Genomic DNA, 16,241 nt, shown 5'->3' on the forward strand with positions numbered 1-16,241 from the left:
TTTAGACTTGTATTAAATATTTTTGTTAATACAACCTCAACTTCTGTGGTACCTGCCTACTACTCAATGACTGACATAAAAATAACAGTAAATGGTTCACATATCCAACCTTTAACCTCCTTTAAACTCCGGCCTGCCATGGCCAGGTAGTTAAGGCACTCGACTCGAAATCTGAGAGTCGCGGGTTTGAATCCCCCTCACACTAAACATACTCTTCCTTTTAGCCGTGGGAGCGTTATAATGTGACGGTCAATCCCAATAGTACCCTGCTAGTACAGCGGTAAGTCTACGAATTTGCAACGCTAAAATCAGGCGTTCGATTCCCCTCGGTGGGCTCAGTAGATATTCGTTGGTAGAAGAGTTGGCAATGGGTGGTGATGACTAGCTGCCTTCCCTCTATTTTTAACCCAGCTTGGCCAAGCGTGTTAAGGCGTGCGACTCGTAATCTGAGGTGGTTACGAGAATATATGCTCGCCCTTTCAGCCGTGGGGGCGTTATAATGTGACGGTCAATCCCAGTATTCGTTGGTAAAAGAGTAGCCCAAGAGTTGGCGGTGGGTGGTGATGACTAGCTGCCTTCCCTCTTGTCTTAAACTACTAAATTAGGGACGGCTAGCACAGATAGCCCTCGAGTAGCTTTGTGCGAAATTAAAAACAAACAAACAAAAAACAAACCCTCTACTTTTACACTATTAAATTAGGGACAGCCAGTGCAGCAGATAACTTTGCGCGAAATTCAAAACCTTCAAATTCTTTGAAGAAGTATTATCTTGCCCATAAACCATGTTGTTTTCTGAACTTTCCTATTTTTTTTTTACCAGCTCAGAATTAATGCAGTCATATTCTTTTATCTCATTTTCATTTAGCAACTGTTCAAGATGTGGAATACTGCTTAAATCTGCGTTAGTAAAAACTGAAAAAAAAGCAAAATTTGATAATCTAGCCATCTCCTAATCGTCAGACACAAGGATTCTTTTATGATCACTCAAGGGTCCTATCCCCATCTAACATTTTGTTTACCATTATCCCTCAGTCAATTATGGGCAGTGCTCCTGACAGAATTTTGTTATGGACTTTTTCTTTAAATGCTTTTATCAACCCTTTGCACTTATTAATTAGCACCTCTGACCTACCATTCTCATATAAGCACCATAAAACTGCATCTCTGATAGCCCGTTTATTATATCTCCTACTCTGTGAGTAATCTCCTCCACCTGTGACCCTGGGCAGCGTAATTTGATTCTTTTTCCCTATTTACCCCACAGACTATTCTGTTCATGTTAAATAATCACCTATAACTACAACCTCCTTATCATTCATATCATACTCTGGCCCTTTTGTTTTCCTTCCCTCCAATAATTCCTCATTTGCTTAACAGAATGGGTTAATTATAACTAAATTCACAGCTTTTTACTCTAATAATATGTTACTGTTAACAAATGTATTCTTTGAATACTAATGCATGAGCTCCTCCTGAAATCCTGCTGCCATTTTTGACAATCTATACTTCGTTTTCTATTGCGTCTACTTTGATTAAGACAGTTTTAACTTCTCCTCCAACATAGAAACTCTACATAACAATTGTACATCTTCGATGCTAACTTCCTTAAAATCAAGTCAGTCCTGAGTTCCCAAATAAAGCCCACCCATTACACCTAACAAACTGTGAATGCTTAATTTCTACACTAGTCTTAACCATTGTATTTACATTTATAGCCTGAAAACGATTAGTTTAATCATAGAAGTGCAGTTATAAAATAACAATTATGAAAAAAAATGTTAATATGGTGATAGAGAGATCACAGTGTATTCGGGTAATACTGCAATTGGCATTTTATTCTTCATTACACTAAAGAAGCTTTAATGGACTCGTGAGATTTTATAAGAAAAGAGAGATGTTTAGTGAGACAATATTCTGTTTTCCAAAAGTAATGTGCCAAGTTCTGCATGATTATTATTTTATAAGATAATGTGATATTAAAGACAAAATACACACACACACACACATATATATATATATGTATATACCATATGGAATTTTCTATTTCTGCAAGTGTTAAAACATTTAACCATAACTGGGATCTACTTTAAGTTTATTGTTGTTGTTCTAAAACAAGAAAATTCAGCATGAGTTGCCAGAGTTTCGTCCATTCCACTGTAATATTACACCTACAGTACCAGCGAATATATAGCTAAAGCTCTCTTTTCTCATTTTTGAAGATTCCTTAATGCTTTATTTTTATTACATATATATTAAACTTATTTGCCTGTTAGTTTGGGAAATTTATACAAATATTTTCAAAATCATTTTATACACTTTTTCTTAAGTGTACACAACAAATACCATCTTGTATTTTGACATAAGTTTATTTTAATTGTATGTCTTATGGTGAATTTATCACTATTATAACTTAAAATATGAAGAACTGATGGTTTCTACAGTTCAATCTATGATTAAATAGTTTAAGACATAAAACTCCTACAAATATGTATTGCGTATTATAATTTATGTCAGATGAGTTTCCAGTTTATAATGTTACCTATTAAGAATTCAAGTTGCCTGAAACTAAGCTAAATTGTAGTTTGCATTTACAAGTTAATTAATGTAGAGATGTATCGAATTTATTGTGTTTGCCAACAAGATTGATTTACAGTTTTCTTTCTTAACACAAATATATTTTATTATACAAACAATAATACAATTTATAACAGTGGTTATTACATATAATATTTTATATACAAAAGTTGTACGAAATTATAAACAATATCGAACTGAATATTTTATCGATGGTTACGATGAGTGAATTACTTACGAGTTAATATTGTTACAGTTCACTTAATGGGTAACTAGCTATCTCTCGCTGGTCACATGTGGGTTTTTCACAGCTAAAGTTATATGATTTCTTTGTAAAAATAATATCAACCGATGGTAATCTGCTGAAGTTAAACGCTTTTTAATGCTCAAAATCTTTAAGCATTCCTAGGCAATTTCTGTAGTTTCTCTATTAATAAGCTTTAATTACAGTTATAGGTTTTAAGGTTTATATTATACCAATTGTAGCAAACCAACAATATATACCTGTCTCTCGGCGCGTCGGTTTGTAAACATTAAGGCGAGATTTTAGAAATTTTAGTTGGTCCAACAATATGCTGGGGCTTTCGCAAAACATATATTGTTGATTTTTTACATTCGAGAACCTTTTACAAATTCAGTGAATAGTGGGAATTATTAATTGTTGTATTAGGCTTTTGCAATATTTTTGATGTCATCTTTCTTGAAAATTTTCTTCTTATTTATACTATTGCTGTTACTAAAGGGCTAGATATTTCTAGATTCTCCTGTCGTGTGTTACAAATACGTGCAAATACAGAGTGCAAGTAAGAAACCAAGTGAATGATAATTAGATAGATCTAGAATGAATAATTGTTGGTTTAGAAATGACAGGCGATTTCAAAAGTAAGAAAGTTAAGTGAGACTTTATCATTGTCAATTTAGCTATAATGGTTAATTTATAAAATTAAATTTTCACAGTTTGTATGATAAAAACATAGATAGAGAAGAATAATTCATCTAGTCAATTGGACCCTACAGTAATTAATTCACACCGTATTGGCATTTGACGCGAAAAAGAATAATTTAAAGCTCTGAATACAACTGTGGTAACCCACAGGGAAATGTAAGTGAACTTATAACTGATTGTATTGTGATAGAAGAAAAGAGAAGATATAATTCGACTTATCAGTTGGATTCTAAAGTAACTGAACCAGACTGTGTGGAATTTTGATGACAGAAAGAGTTATTAAAGCGTTAGGTTTAACTGTGGTAAATAATAGTGTGAAGCATTTTTTTCCCATGTAGGACTTGTTTTGAATATATATTATTTTAAAACAAGTGGATTATATGCTGTCTGTTTATTGTTAACATTTATTGCAAACGAGTCGTAGACACCTACTGTAAATAATCCTGCTCCTATACAAATCATCACTCATATCTGTTTATATCTTCATGACACTAGTCTTGAGCTAACTCCTACTTAAAAACAACGTGTTTAATGTTAACCGTACTAGTGAATGAGGAAATATTCATCCAATAATTATTTTCAAAAATAAAAGGAAGACACAACCTCCTTGAGCTATAACTTCTCTAAGCACTTGCATTGTCTTCAATAAACGTGTTAATGAAGTTATTTTTCATTATGTGATAAATTGATAATTGACGAAATATAAACTTTGTTCAAGCTTAACTAAGGTCTTTTATTACTAAAGTAAAAGAGAAAAATGTAATTCCTGTTTACCTATTATGAATCTCTAAGTATCAGTAAATTATATTTCAACCTGTAATGGTGATTATGTTACTAACATGAAACTTGTGGCTACTGGGAGACTCCCTGCGTGCTGAGATCATTGTTCAATATGTTACGGGTTCTCTCATGCAATAGTAGGCCTTCCATCTATTTGGCTGGCATTCCTTCTACTTAGTTTGAGCATGACCAGGATCACAATGGTTTACATTGGCTTTTTATCCCACTACAATTTGCTCTATGTACTGCATTATCTGTGGAAAAAATTCTTAATCTTCTAATCTCTTTCTACACATGATTTCACTGGTATTTTTTTTCTATTCTATCATTCTCCAGGTTCCATTCTCATTAGATAAAACTCGTCCCAAGATTAATTTTCTTCTTTCCTTCACCTGATATTATGGTTCATGCAGATTGTTTCTTATAAAACTGCATATTTCAGTAGCCCTTGCTCTCGTAACCTACTTCACTTCTTTTGTCCTGGTTTACAACCATTCTAGATTTCCTTTTCTTAATTCTCAACTTTTGGAATATCGTTTTTCTGCTTGAGGGGTGGGGTAGACCCATCAACTACTATTTCATTTTCTAGTGCTCATTTTCCATACCATCATCTCTTTCTTACCATCTATGTTATCCCTCGTCCCTTTACCTTGTTTCTGATGCACTTGATCATACTCTAGAAGAATTTTATGGAAATATTTTTTGTAATTTTTACCACTTTAGTCCATACTAGTACTACTGTTCTATTTCTTCTTACTTATTTCCTCTGTTGTTGGGACTTGTTGGGTAGGAATACTCACCTCATGTTTCCCTGCCTCACTCTTATCTCTGTGATCATCTTCAGGCTTCTTTTCCTTTACCTAGCGTTTTCATAGGTGTTCCTGACTCCATAAAGATCCAGGATGAGGCATCCAGCATTAGTTCTCCTTGTCTTTTTTGGTTGCTTTTCTTTGTTAATATCACGATTCTACTCCTGTTCTGAGGTCTGTGTTATCCTCATAATTCATTCCTTCTTCCAGCATATTGATTCTTTTCTTGTTTCCTGTCGTCCCACTTTTCAACACCATGATAATTTCTTGTTTTATCAGTGACTAACCTGTCAGACCTGGCTCAGTGTGCATCCCCTCTGTTTTGCCTTGCTAGCCTTTGGTCTCTGACATACGAGTTCTGATATGATTTCTCAACTCCATACACAGAAAGTTATTTTCGTTTTGAAGATAGACTATTCTACCTGAGAGATTTGCATGGCACCTCCTTTGCAAATTTCATGTGAATTTGAGCTACTGCATGATAATATATCACGCAGCAAAACCCTCTACCAACAGGAGTACAACACATCTCTTTGGATAAATGTTCCTTCCACATTCTCATGTGAATATCCTCATTCCTTTCCTCGGAATAGTAATTTCCTTGGAATCTGTATTCAGTGTCCAAAGACAGAGAATTAACACAGATGTGAAGGTAGAGAGGAAGAGATAGTTAGTCCTGATAAAGAGTATGCACAACCATGGCTGATGGGTGAGGTACAAGAGACAAGAATGGAGCAGTTTGATATAGAGTAGTGAGGCAAACAGAGCTAATAAAGAAATATAAAGCAGGGAACACACGCATCAGAAATCTATGGGTGGGAAGCAGCCCTTTCACGAGAGATGATCTGCAACAATGTCCAAAGCATTTAGAACATGAAAAGCTCACCCGAACAGAATGGGCCAAAATAGGAAATCTAACATCTGTAAGTAGAAGTTTCTGGAATAGGTGCTCTCTGACAACTTATGTGAAAAGTATCTGGAATCTAAGTGAACCATAACCATAAGATCCACCAGAAGGGGAATAACTGGGAATATGTTAATTGGACTGCAAATATAACCAAGATGCTGCTGTGGAGAAAACACTCTTCAGAGATCTCAGAACCTGAAGTGAGATAGTCATATGCAAATGCTTTCCATCAAGTGAGGGATTAGTAAGAAATACGAGAGATTGTGATTTGGAGGAGAAACAGAAACACCAGTGGTGAGTTTGAGTGGATCAGACACCAAGCAAGATACTCAAAGAGATGGGTAGGAAAGAGAATCCATGAGGACAGTGAATTCCTGGATGAATCCTAAAAGGTGGGAGAGAATGCATATGAGTAAAGTTGAACGGTATGAGAGGTTCCAAAGAAGATACAATATCCATAGAGAGAAACTCACGTGTGGTTGGAAAGGAGTGGATTTAGGTGATTAGACTTATGATGTCTAGTAATCGGAGAGGATAATGTTGAGTACGACTGAAAAGAAAGTTGAGAAGTATCTAGAGGTAATTAAAATATTGAATCAGGGTAGAAATGACTAAGAGATATGGACAAGTGGCTTCATGAAGCATAAATGAAATTTGACCTGCAGGTTTCAGGAAGAGAAAAAGCCTAACAACCATGCAAAACTGAAACCATTACACCAAATCAGGTAAACGAGAAGCAAAATCCCATATACAGTAATTGCAAACATATAGAACTAAGGATATTATGAATGTACTGATAGACACAGTCTTCATGGACAAACTCGGTGCAAGGTCGTAATAAAGGAGATATAGAAACATAGAGAAGTACTTTTAACTTCCCTATCTTGATTGGAACTAGAGAAGGAAGGAGTAATTCTCCTTTTTAAAATGATGGACGACCAAAATGTAAGTTATGGAGAATAGATCAATAAACCTGTGATGACCCCTGATTTTTTATGGGGACAATGAAGAAGAACCTGGAAACGGGTCGACAACTTGTTTTATGGATTGCTTCTCCGAACTTTTCAAAACTGCCCTATCAAGATGTTAGCAATAGGATGGAATCGAGAATGACAAAAGGCTATTACGGATAAATAGAAAGTAGGAAGAGAGAGACATATGTCAAGAGTGGTATAATCGAATTCTCTTAAACAAAATGAACATATAAATGAACAAATTGGGATGGACAATGTTCCATAGAAACTGAACTGACCAGATAGTTACTGACTGTTAGGATAATGGAAAGGGCTTTTCTTTTGGTGGAAGAGGTGGTAGGCAAGGAAAGTGGAACTGAACCTGGATGGTGGATGGGTGAGACCATAGGATAGATGTGTAGGAGTGATACTGGGACAAACTTCAAAATAATGAGGAATGGGAAGACTTATGGCATACTGCCTAACACTTAATTCCAAAGAATCAGTAACACTGCAAGGATATATTGATGAAGTAAGGGTAAATAGATAGAAAAGGAAGGATATGAGTAAGTGGAATATAAAGTTATGGTATCCCTGTAAATTCATTAGGAGAACAGCAGAGTACCCCCTTATGAGAGAGAGAAGTGTAAAGACGGGGAATTTAGGTACTAGATAGTGATATACCCAACAAAAAGTGCATCTCCAAGAAGAAAATTTGACTCCAAGGATTGGATGCCCAGGAAAAGGAAGGAAGAGGGACTTTAAGTAATTATATAAAACTATCAGACGTGAAAAACGTTGCATAATATTGCAATAACTAATATCTTTTAGAAATGATGAAAACTGAATGTCAATATCAGGAGATGGTAGAAAAAGCTAGAAATCACGAGTGGAAGAGGTTTGTAAAAAGAGACTGAGAAGCATTATAAATAATACTGGTTTATAGCTATATAATTTCCAAGAAAACCTGAAAAATGATTGAACTTGTCCTTCAGAAGCAATGAAGGTACCCTTGGCATAGGCAGAAGATCGAAAAGATCATTTCATCCATCTTTTAACAGAAATGGTATAGCAGGGACAGAATGAGAGAGTCCAGATGGGAACGTGGATCCCACGACACGTTAGCTAAAGGCTGTAACAATCTCAATGGGCAAATAACTTCCTTTTTTCCTCCCTCTGATCATGTTTATCTCTAGCATGTCAAGGATTATGATCTTGGCCAAATATGTCATCAATAAGTCATTTACCCCTACTCTGAATGTTTATCTTTGTTTCTTTGTTGTCTCCAAGAAGGCTGGAGACGGATGTCTGGTTACTAAACCATTGTTTTTCAACCATTTTGCGACTGTCCCATGGTTTGGTCCTTTTCACCTAGTGTGTGAATAACTTTACATCTTCAGTTGAGTCATGGAGATGTTAATTTCCCATATTCACAAAATGGGACTGAAATTTCATTATTACAGTAACAACTGGCTTCTCCTCTCACACCTACATTCTTCTGTAGGATACTGCTTCACTGAACTGCCTAGTCAAATATTCCATGTATTGTCTCATGTCTATCCAGTATATGGTACATCTACACTTGTTCTTCAACTCTCATCTCTGTTGGACTCAGCCTTCATCACTCCAGCTGCAAGCAATGGAATGTCTTCTTATCAAATTTCACACTCCTCATTTACACTTTGTATCTGAAATTCTTGCACTTTTTGAAACTCCTCCAAAGAACATTTCATAATTAGTAGAACACTTCTTGGAATCCATTCTCCTCATTTGGGAGCCCTTCTCTTTTTGAGGACTTCTCTGAGTGGCTCTGCTGTGTCAATACTATGAAGGACATTCCCCTCAACTGTAAGCAAAACACTCTGTGAATTGTTGTGATGCACAAGAAGTTGCACAAAATGTGTATGTAAAGTGTATGGTAAAAACAAATGAATAATGTAAATATATATATATATATATAATATTCTGTGTCAGTAGTTAGAAGCTTCATTTTTTGGTATTTCTTTTCAGTATTAAAAAACCATTAGTTTGACTCCACTTCAGATTACTATGATCTACCTTACATACACTCAGCAAAAATAGTTGAGCAATGCACAGTGAGATAATGATTGATCATATCTTACACATTCATTTTAATGAAAAAATAATGATTTTATGAAAAAGTTGTATATAAAAGTCATTACATTATTTAATTTGATATTTATGATTTATTTATGTGGTTTATGCTAACGCTTGTTATATAAGTACTGCTGTGAGATCCTGCTTTCACATAACACAAAAATTGAATAGTAGAATAATAATAATTTTCTGAATAATGTAAAGCTTTCTGCAACTGTAAGTAGCATTAGGTAAAATGTACTTGTTAGACCTTAAATATTAGTTAGTACGTTGAGGCCTGGCATGGCCTAGCTCGTAAGGCGTGCGACTCCTAATTCGCGGGTTCGCGCCCGCGTCGCGCTAAACATGCTCGCCCTCCCAGCCGTGGAAGTGTATAATGTGACGGTCAATCCCACTATTCGTTGGTAAAAGAGTAGCCCAAGAGTTGGCGGTGGGTGGTGATGACTAGCTGCCTTCCCTCTAGTCTTACACTGCTAAATTAGGGACGGCTAGCACAGATAGCCCTCGAGTAGCTTTGTGTGAAATTCCCAAACAAACAAAACAAAAGTTAGTACTTTAGTGTCACATTTTATGCCAAAATTACTTATGCTAATTTCTTCCATAGATTATCATTCAATGCTCCAAAGAGTAAGAAGACTAGTTCTAAATATTTTACATATAGACTGAAGTTAATTTGAAGCAGTAGTTATATGTGATGAGTTTTGCATATTTAATTGAATTACACAACTTGAAGCTTGACTAAAGTACTTTCTTATACAAAGTTATTAAAATATTCAGTGGACTTCCAACTCCATAAGACTATGACTACATTTATTAAAATGTGACAAGTTCTCATTGAATACATTATTTGTTTTGAGATCAGCTTACATTCAGGAAAGTAAGTTCTCTACTAGTTATAAGAATAATTTGGAACTTAATATTTGTATTGAGGATGATGGTATGATTTTCGTCAAATAAGTGTGTAAAATAAAGACAAAAAATATATCAAACCTATATATTTTACTTTTAAAATATATTGTTTTTTTAAAGATTTGTATGTGTATAAACCTTGTGTTCTTCTGCAGTCTTAATTTGTGAAGTCATTCTTTTACAACTCATGTTTGGAATATATGAAATCTTCCACAAAACAGGAACAACCCGTGGGCAGTGCAAATAAATCAACAATTGGTTTGTGGTCATAATTGTAAGGATCCACACATAACAATTGAATCAGTGAATATCGTTGCTTGCAGGTAGACTCATAGCAAGGAGGCAAATATTCACAGGACTTGTGTGGAAACCTAGTTTAAAAAAAAAATATATACATGAGACTGATTGTGTTTTCATTAAATGAGATTACTTATGACATTGAAGTACTTATCATGAAAAATTAATTTTCTCTAAAAAAATAAACCATATAACATTTTAATATTTACTTTTCAAAATAATTTAACAGCAATGTATTTCATTATTGTGACAGATAAAACAAAGAAATATGCTACTAGTCATTAACTGGAACATACATCTTCAATCCAGAATATCTTAAATTAACATAAATTGATGATTTTATGTTTTTAAATTCTTCTGTATATTGGTATCAGGGAGTGAAAAAGCCAAAGATTCAAATATAAATCCTCCTACCTATTTTTTGTGTGGTTAGTTAACCAAAATTCACCCAAGGTTTTAATTTCTTTGTGAATTCTCATAAGCTGTAGAAATTAGAGTAAACACACTTACTTGCAATGTTCAACGCGCACTGTTTGTGGGAATTTGTCAGTGTTGATGACTGCCAACCAATGGCCTTTCCAGTTCCTTGCCCAACCTGGCCTAAGATAAGTAGTTTCTGATGGACAAACAAAGTGGCCATGTTTATGGTATGAGTAGGTGTGGTTATCGAAATATGCAAAGTCTGATGGAGAAAAGTGAGTGTTCAGGGAAGAATATATCTCATAGACATCATTGTAGAACCGGTCAATTATTGCTTCAACTTCATCACTGTAGAAGGTACATTGATATTGTAAAACTAAATTTAATACTAATAAGTACTAAAATATGTTATTTGTGATCTTAAATCTGGGTGTACTTATGTAAAAGACAAATATAAATATAAATTATTTTACAATAACTCCTGTAAAATATGTACATTTTTGTGTGTCTTGATGAATTATTGGTAATATCTTACTGATTTAAATACAAACAGTATAATTCAAGTAAATCTTTATACGACAATGTAAAAGCTAGTGATATACAAATATTTAAAGTGTGATATTTCAATATCTTCTTTTCTTAGGATTCAATCTTAAGTCTGATGACTAAGTCAAAATATTGCTCTTACAAGCAAAGGATTATCTTCTTAGATAGCAATGTTTTTTTTAATTACTTAACATTCTAAGCTGAGCCCGAGAGTACATGGTTCATGACCTATTTTCTCACAGTTCTAATGTGCTCCTTGGGGTCATGAGTACGTTACGAAAATGAAGGTCAAACTACTTTACTTGATTAGAGTATTTCAAGAGTTACCAGTAGGAGCAGTTGATTAGTGCTTTCCACCTGGTCTATCAGTTAAAAATTATGAACAGCGTGAATAACCCTTGTGTGGCTTTGCGTAGAAATCAAAATAGCCAGCTGTTAAAATACACAAAATACTACTTTGTATGAGAATGAAACTCCAGTGTACTATGCAAATATGTGTATGCAAAGTATATATTATAAATTAACATCTTTCAAACATTACACACATATATATATATATTTCTCATATATCATAAACTCAATTTATTGTTTACAGCATCAAAGTACATAAGATAGTTAATATTGTTGGACGAGGCAAACTGTACTTACATACGAAAAGAAATTTAACTCTTAACAAAAGTAAAATTTTAAATCTACCCAATATTTTTACAGAAAATCATCTTGAAATCCCGTAAGTGCTGGGTGCCACTATTGCTAACGACAACTAGCCTAGTCTGAATTTTCAAAATCTAAAACGTTCGTCCTCTCATCTTTAGAATATGCCACACAGAAAGATATATGTTTTAAAAATACAATATGCACTGCATGGGAGAAGAAATTATGTATCTCAGGACGTCCTGAGATATATTTTCACTTCAAATGGATTTCTCGTCATTACGAATTACTTCACCACGGAGAAGAAATTAATCGTGTGATTGCAGTATTACACTGATATGTAAGACGAGAAGTGTATTTTACATTATCAATTAATGTAAACTAACCTTCGAGATAAGTGTAGAGATGAAAGAAGACCGCATTTTTACATAGTACTTTGCTCTGTATGTTACTGGGTTTGGTTAAGTTTCCATTATCAAAAATATATATATCTAATATCAGTCAGTAGAAAATTGCACTAGAATGATTCTAGCGTTTCGGTGCATTTCATTTTTATTATGAAAAAGTACAACTTATGTTGTCACTTAAAAATATTAAAATAAGTATATCCATTTTCTGCGTACTTTACTACCACATATTATTACATAAGACAAGACCCATTGGTATAGTTGATTGTTTGTTTTTGAATTTCGCACAAAGCTACACGAAGGCTATCTGCGCTAGCCGTCCCTACTTTAGCAGTCTAAGACTGGAGAGAAGACAGCTAGTCATCACCCTCCACCGCCAACTTTTGGGTCACTCTTTACCAACAAATAGTTGCTGAAAGGGCACGCATGTTTGGTGCGACGGGGATTCGAACCCGCGACACTCATATTACATGTGAAACGCCGGGCCTGGAGTAGTGGAACCACAAAATTATATCAAGCAGAAATTTCTTCAATTTCCGTAAAAAAAAAAAAAAAAGACTCGAAATAAAGTAAAAATTTCAATCCACCCTTCATTCTTTAAGAAATCTTAGATTCCGGTTTTACATTCCTAATCTATACGAATGTTATTTAGAAGACAACTAAGTTCTCAGTATTCAGAAACTTAGGTATATTTTAAGCTCAAGCTTTGATATACTCAGCGCTTTTAATATTTTTTGACTAGATCATTATTTCTGAAATATGTCTTTCGGTGCAGTTACATATTGTAGGTACTTCAAAACGGTCCTCCACTTTCAGGTTCAGTAAATGACTCAGTTCCTGTAGTGAATTTACAAGTAGAGGACAATTTAAAATTCTTGCAAACACAAACAAGAAGTGTGTATAAAGTATGTTGCTAGATAGTTTTAAACAGTGCAATTCATTTATTATTAAACTTCACAGTGTCAGCTATATATTAATTATATGTATTTAGCTTCAAAGTTTGACAGTGGTGAGTAATTTTGCCCGTTCTATTCTTGATGCCAAAGAGCTGGTGTTTCTCATCGGTATGGACACAGATGGAAACATTCTGTTTCGTAAGGACACGTCATCAAAGAGTCCTGCTTATGCCGGTAATTATTTAGCAATAAAGGTAAAAACAACAACAACAGCTTATTTCTCAATATTTCGACAGTTGTGTATGTTGGAAGCTGAAGTTATGACATGCACGTAGCTTGCAATTTGAAAATAATACTTTCGCGACTGTTTAGATCAATGATTCAGGGATGTTTTTTAGAGGTACAAGGCAAGCAGATATTGTGTGGTTACGATTTTTGTTGGACATAAGAGAAGTCTTGATAACTAAGTGCAACTTCTGTCTTATTTATTAAGTTCCTGTAAAAAAATGCATTAGAACTGGACGTTCAAGATACAACTATAGGTAATTGTGTACGTGAAAAACAAGACTATGGGTGATTCACTAATCTGGGTTACTGTCAACGGTGGTAATGAATATTTAAAAGGTGTTTCAGTCAAAAGTTCATTTTCAAGTTCAATATCGTAGACTACATATATATTGTGTTCGATTTCATTAGTAGAAACTTTCGATAATTACTTCAAAGCCAATATCAAACAGTTTAGTTATTACAAACGACAAACTTACTTTTATTAAGTGTGCCATAACTATCAGTTTTGAGTGAATATGAAATCTTTCTGTTTTACCTTCTCTGTGAAAGAATTTGAGGGAAGCAAATTAAGATTACCGAAACGGAACGATATCAAAAGTTCACTCCCCCATCATAATTTTCAACTGAGTATTTTAAATCAGAAGAATGTGATTGTTGATTTTCAATGATGCGCCGACTTACAACATTCAAATCTACGTTATAGTACTAGTTTAAACAGTATTATTATTAGTAGTGAAGTAGTGTTCAGGAGTTAGTTGTGATTGTACAAACTGCATTTATGAACAGTACAAGTTCACTTTTTCAATGGGATAATTATGATACTAAAAACAAACTTTAGCAAATGATAGGGTAGTTTTAATTACAAAAACATACAATTTACTTACACAGGATATTCGTGATTGTATAAACAGAAAGTTCTATCTCCCGCACAACTTGGCGCATCATGTGGTACTATTCTTGGATGGGAGTGAGTGCCAGAAACTGTTATAGATTTGGAGAAACTTCGGTCATGATAGACTGGAACGTCATGGGAGTCGCCCTTCGCATAGTGACTGGGAGGTAAAAACGGTGTATGGTCTTTTCTGTATAAAATGACCAAACCAGGGTTATTCGGCGTTGCATGAGATGAAAAATGACGGTATGTTTGTCCACTAGATGTCAACGGTTGGTGACATGCCAGAAGCACCAAAATAAACTATACAGAACAGTTTTGATATTAACATTTAAATCATCGTGCAAATCAAACACTTAAATATGCAAAACTGAAAAGTGGTAAAAATGTCAAGTTAATCATTATTATACAATGTGTCATAAATTAAGGACAAGTTTCCTAGTTTTATGCGATTAAATTGAGCATTGTGAAAAAAGTAAAATAGAGGGTTAGATTTTTCACTTTTTTGCAATTTGTTCTTAACAAATTTTAAATCTTAAATGTATAATAGTAAGCCTGTGAATTTTAAGTAGTTTGCCATCTTTTGGCACTTAAAATTACATAACTGAAATTCTAATGTTGCAAATACTCTAGTAATGGTTTTGAGCAGAACGTTTGCTTATCGCCTAGTCTGTATGATTAGCATTTGAAACGAAAGCCTCCTTGACACAGCTCGTGGTACACAATAAATTTAAGCTTCTATTTTTATGCACCTCTGATTTTAAATCCTTATTAGTTAAATAAAAAGGGATATGAAGAGAGAAAGAAGAATCTACAGTCCTCTATGATTTTTATCACGAATATTAAGGCTTATTGTTTTAGTTTAAGTACTCGACGAAATAACTTTTTTACGAAGGCGTTTTGGTTCATTCTCCTTTCGCTATTGCCTGATGAACGAAGTTAAGTTTTCGATAAATCAAAACAATTATTACCAAACAATTGTTCAAAACAACAAACTTACCCTTATCAAATTTGTCATGACAACTGGTTTGAAGTGGGTAAGTAGTGTATACGCAATATTTCTATTTTGCTATCCCTGACTTTCAGCTGGAGAAGAAAAGCAAGATTACATGAAACTAAATAAACTACTTCTGTCGAGAGCTTTATAAATATTACTTTAGTTCACGGTGTTCACGTGATCGTAGGTTAAAAACCTCTCATTATATATATATATATTATAACGTCATTAATACGAACTTCGTTATAATAACCCTGAATAACACCGGCGATTTTTAACAACTAGGCAATTGGCGACTTGAAAAATAGAAAAGGTGCACAGATGCAAATCGAGGTCAAGGAATATATTCAGCATCGTACTTGTGTTTGATGTACCTGAGACAAACGTTCACTTGCCCAGCAAAGAAGAAACTCATAGACCTCATCACCGCTCATTGAAAAATGAAGGAAATTATTAAAATGTATTGTCTTAACAAGCAGTTAGTTTTTAGAAGGTCGATATTTCCGATAAGATTTTTATATTACACATTTGATATCCTATCTTGTTAATTATTCTTTTCATGTTTTTCTGTGTGTGTGGAATTTTGAAACATTCCGCAGCTGTGTCAATTAGGAAGTGTAATTCTTTGAAAAAGTATGGGGTTGGTTTTATGCCAGTTCTCCACAAGCAGTCAAGCATTTAGCAAGCATGTGTATGATGAAAGAGAAATAAATAATAGAATTCTTACATATATTTATACGTGAATTGTCCCAAATGAGAAGGATCTAATCTTAACGTTTACCTTTTCTTAAAGCTTTAACAACGAAGAAACACCTACTTAGACATATTTCAATCCCCTGTTTTAAACA

At 34.1% G+C, this 16,241-nt stretch overlaps 1 protein-coding gene across 1 annotated transcript; it reads right to left on the reverse strand.

Moving 5' to 3' along the window:
* Positions 1-9,878: 9,878 nt before the first annotated feature.
* Positions 9,879-15,561, reverse strand: LOC143253128 (neurotrophin 1-like). Its single transcript, XM_076506446.1, has 4 exons — positions 15,397-15,561; positions 14,389-14,699; positions 10,804-11,061; positions 9,879-10,367 (listed from the first exon to the last, which is right to left on the reverse strand). The coding sequence occupies exons 1-4, from the start codon at positions 15,412-15,414 to the stop codon at positions 10,175-10,177; spliced, it is 780 nt and encodes a 259-aa protein (XP_076362561.1). The 5' UTR covers positions 15,415-15,561; the 3' UTR covers positions 9,879-10,174.
* Positions 15,562-16,241: the final 680 nt, after the last annotated feature.

Source organism: Tachypleus tridentatus, chromosome 6 (assembly GCF_004210375.1).
Source record: "Tachypleus tridentatus isolate NWPU-2018 chromosome 6, ASM421037v1, whole genome shotgun sequence".
NCBI classification, from domain to species: domain Eukaryota; kingdom Metazoa; phylum Arthropoda; class Merostomata; order Xiphosura; family Limulidae; genus Tachypleus; species Tachypleus tridentatus.

Excerpts from the sequence above, each read along its gene's own strand:
- LOC143253128 (XM_076506446.1), bottom strand. Across the intron at positions 11,062-14,388 it reads TACAATCACGAATATCCTGT|TGATGAAGTTGAAGCAATAA; the intron begins GTAAGTAAATTG and ends TACCTTCTACAG. Across the intron at positions 10,368-10,803 it reads GTGCGCGTTGAACATTGCAA|GTTTCCACACAAGTCCTGTG; the intron begins GTAAGTGTGTTT and ends TTTTTAAACTAG.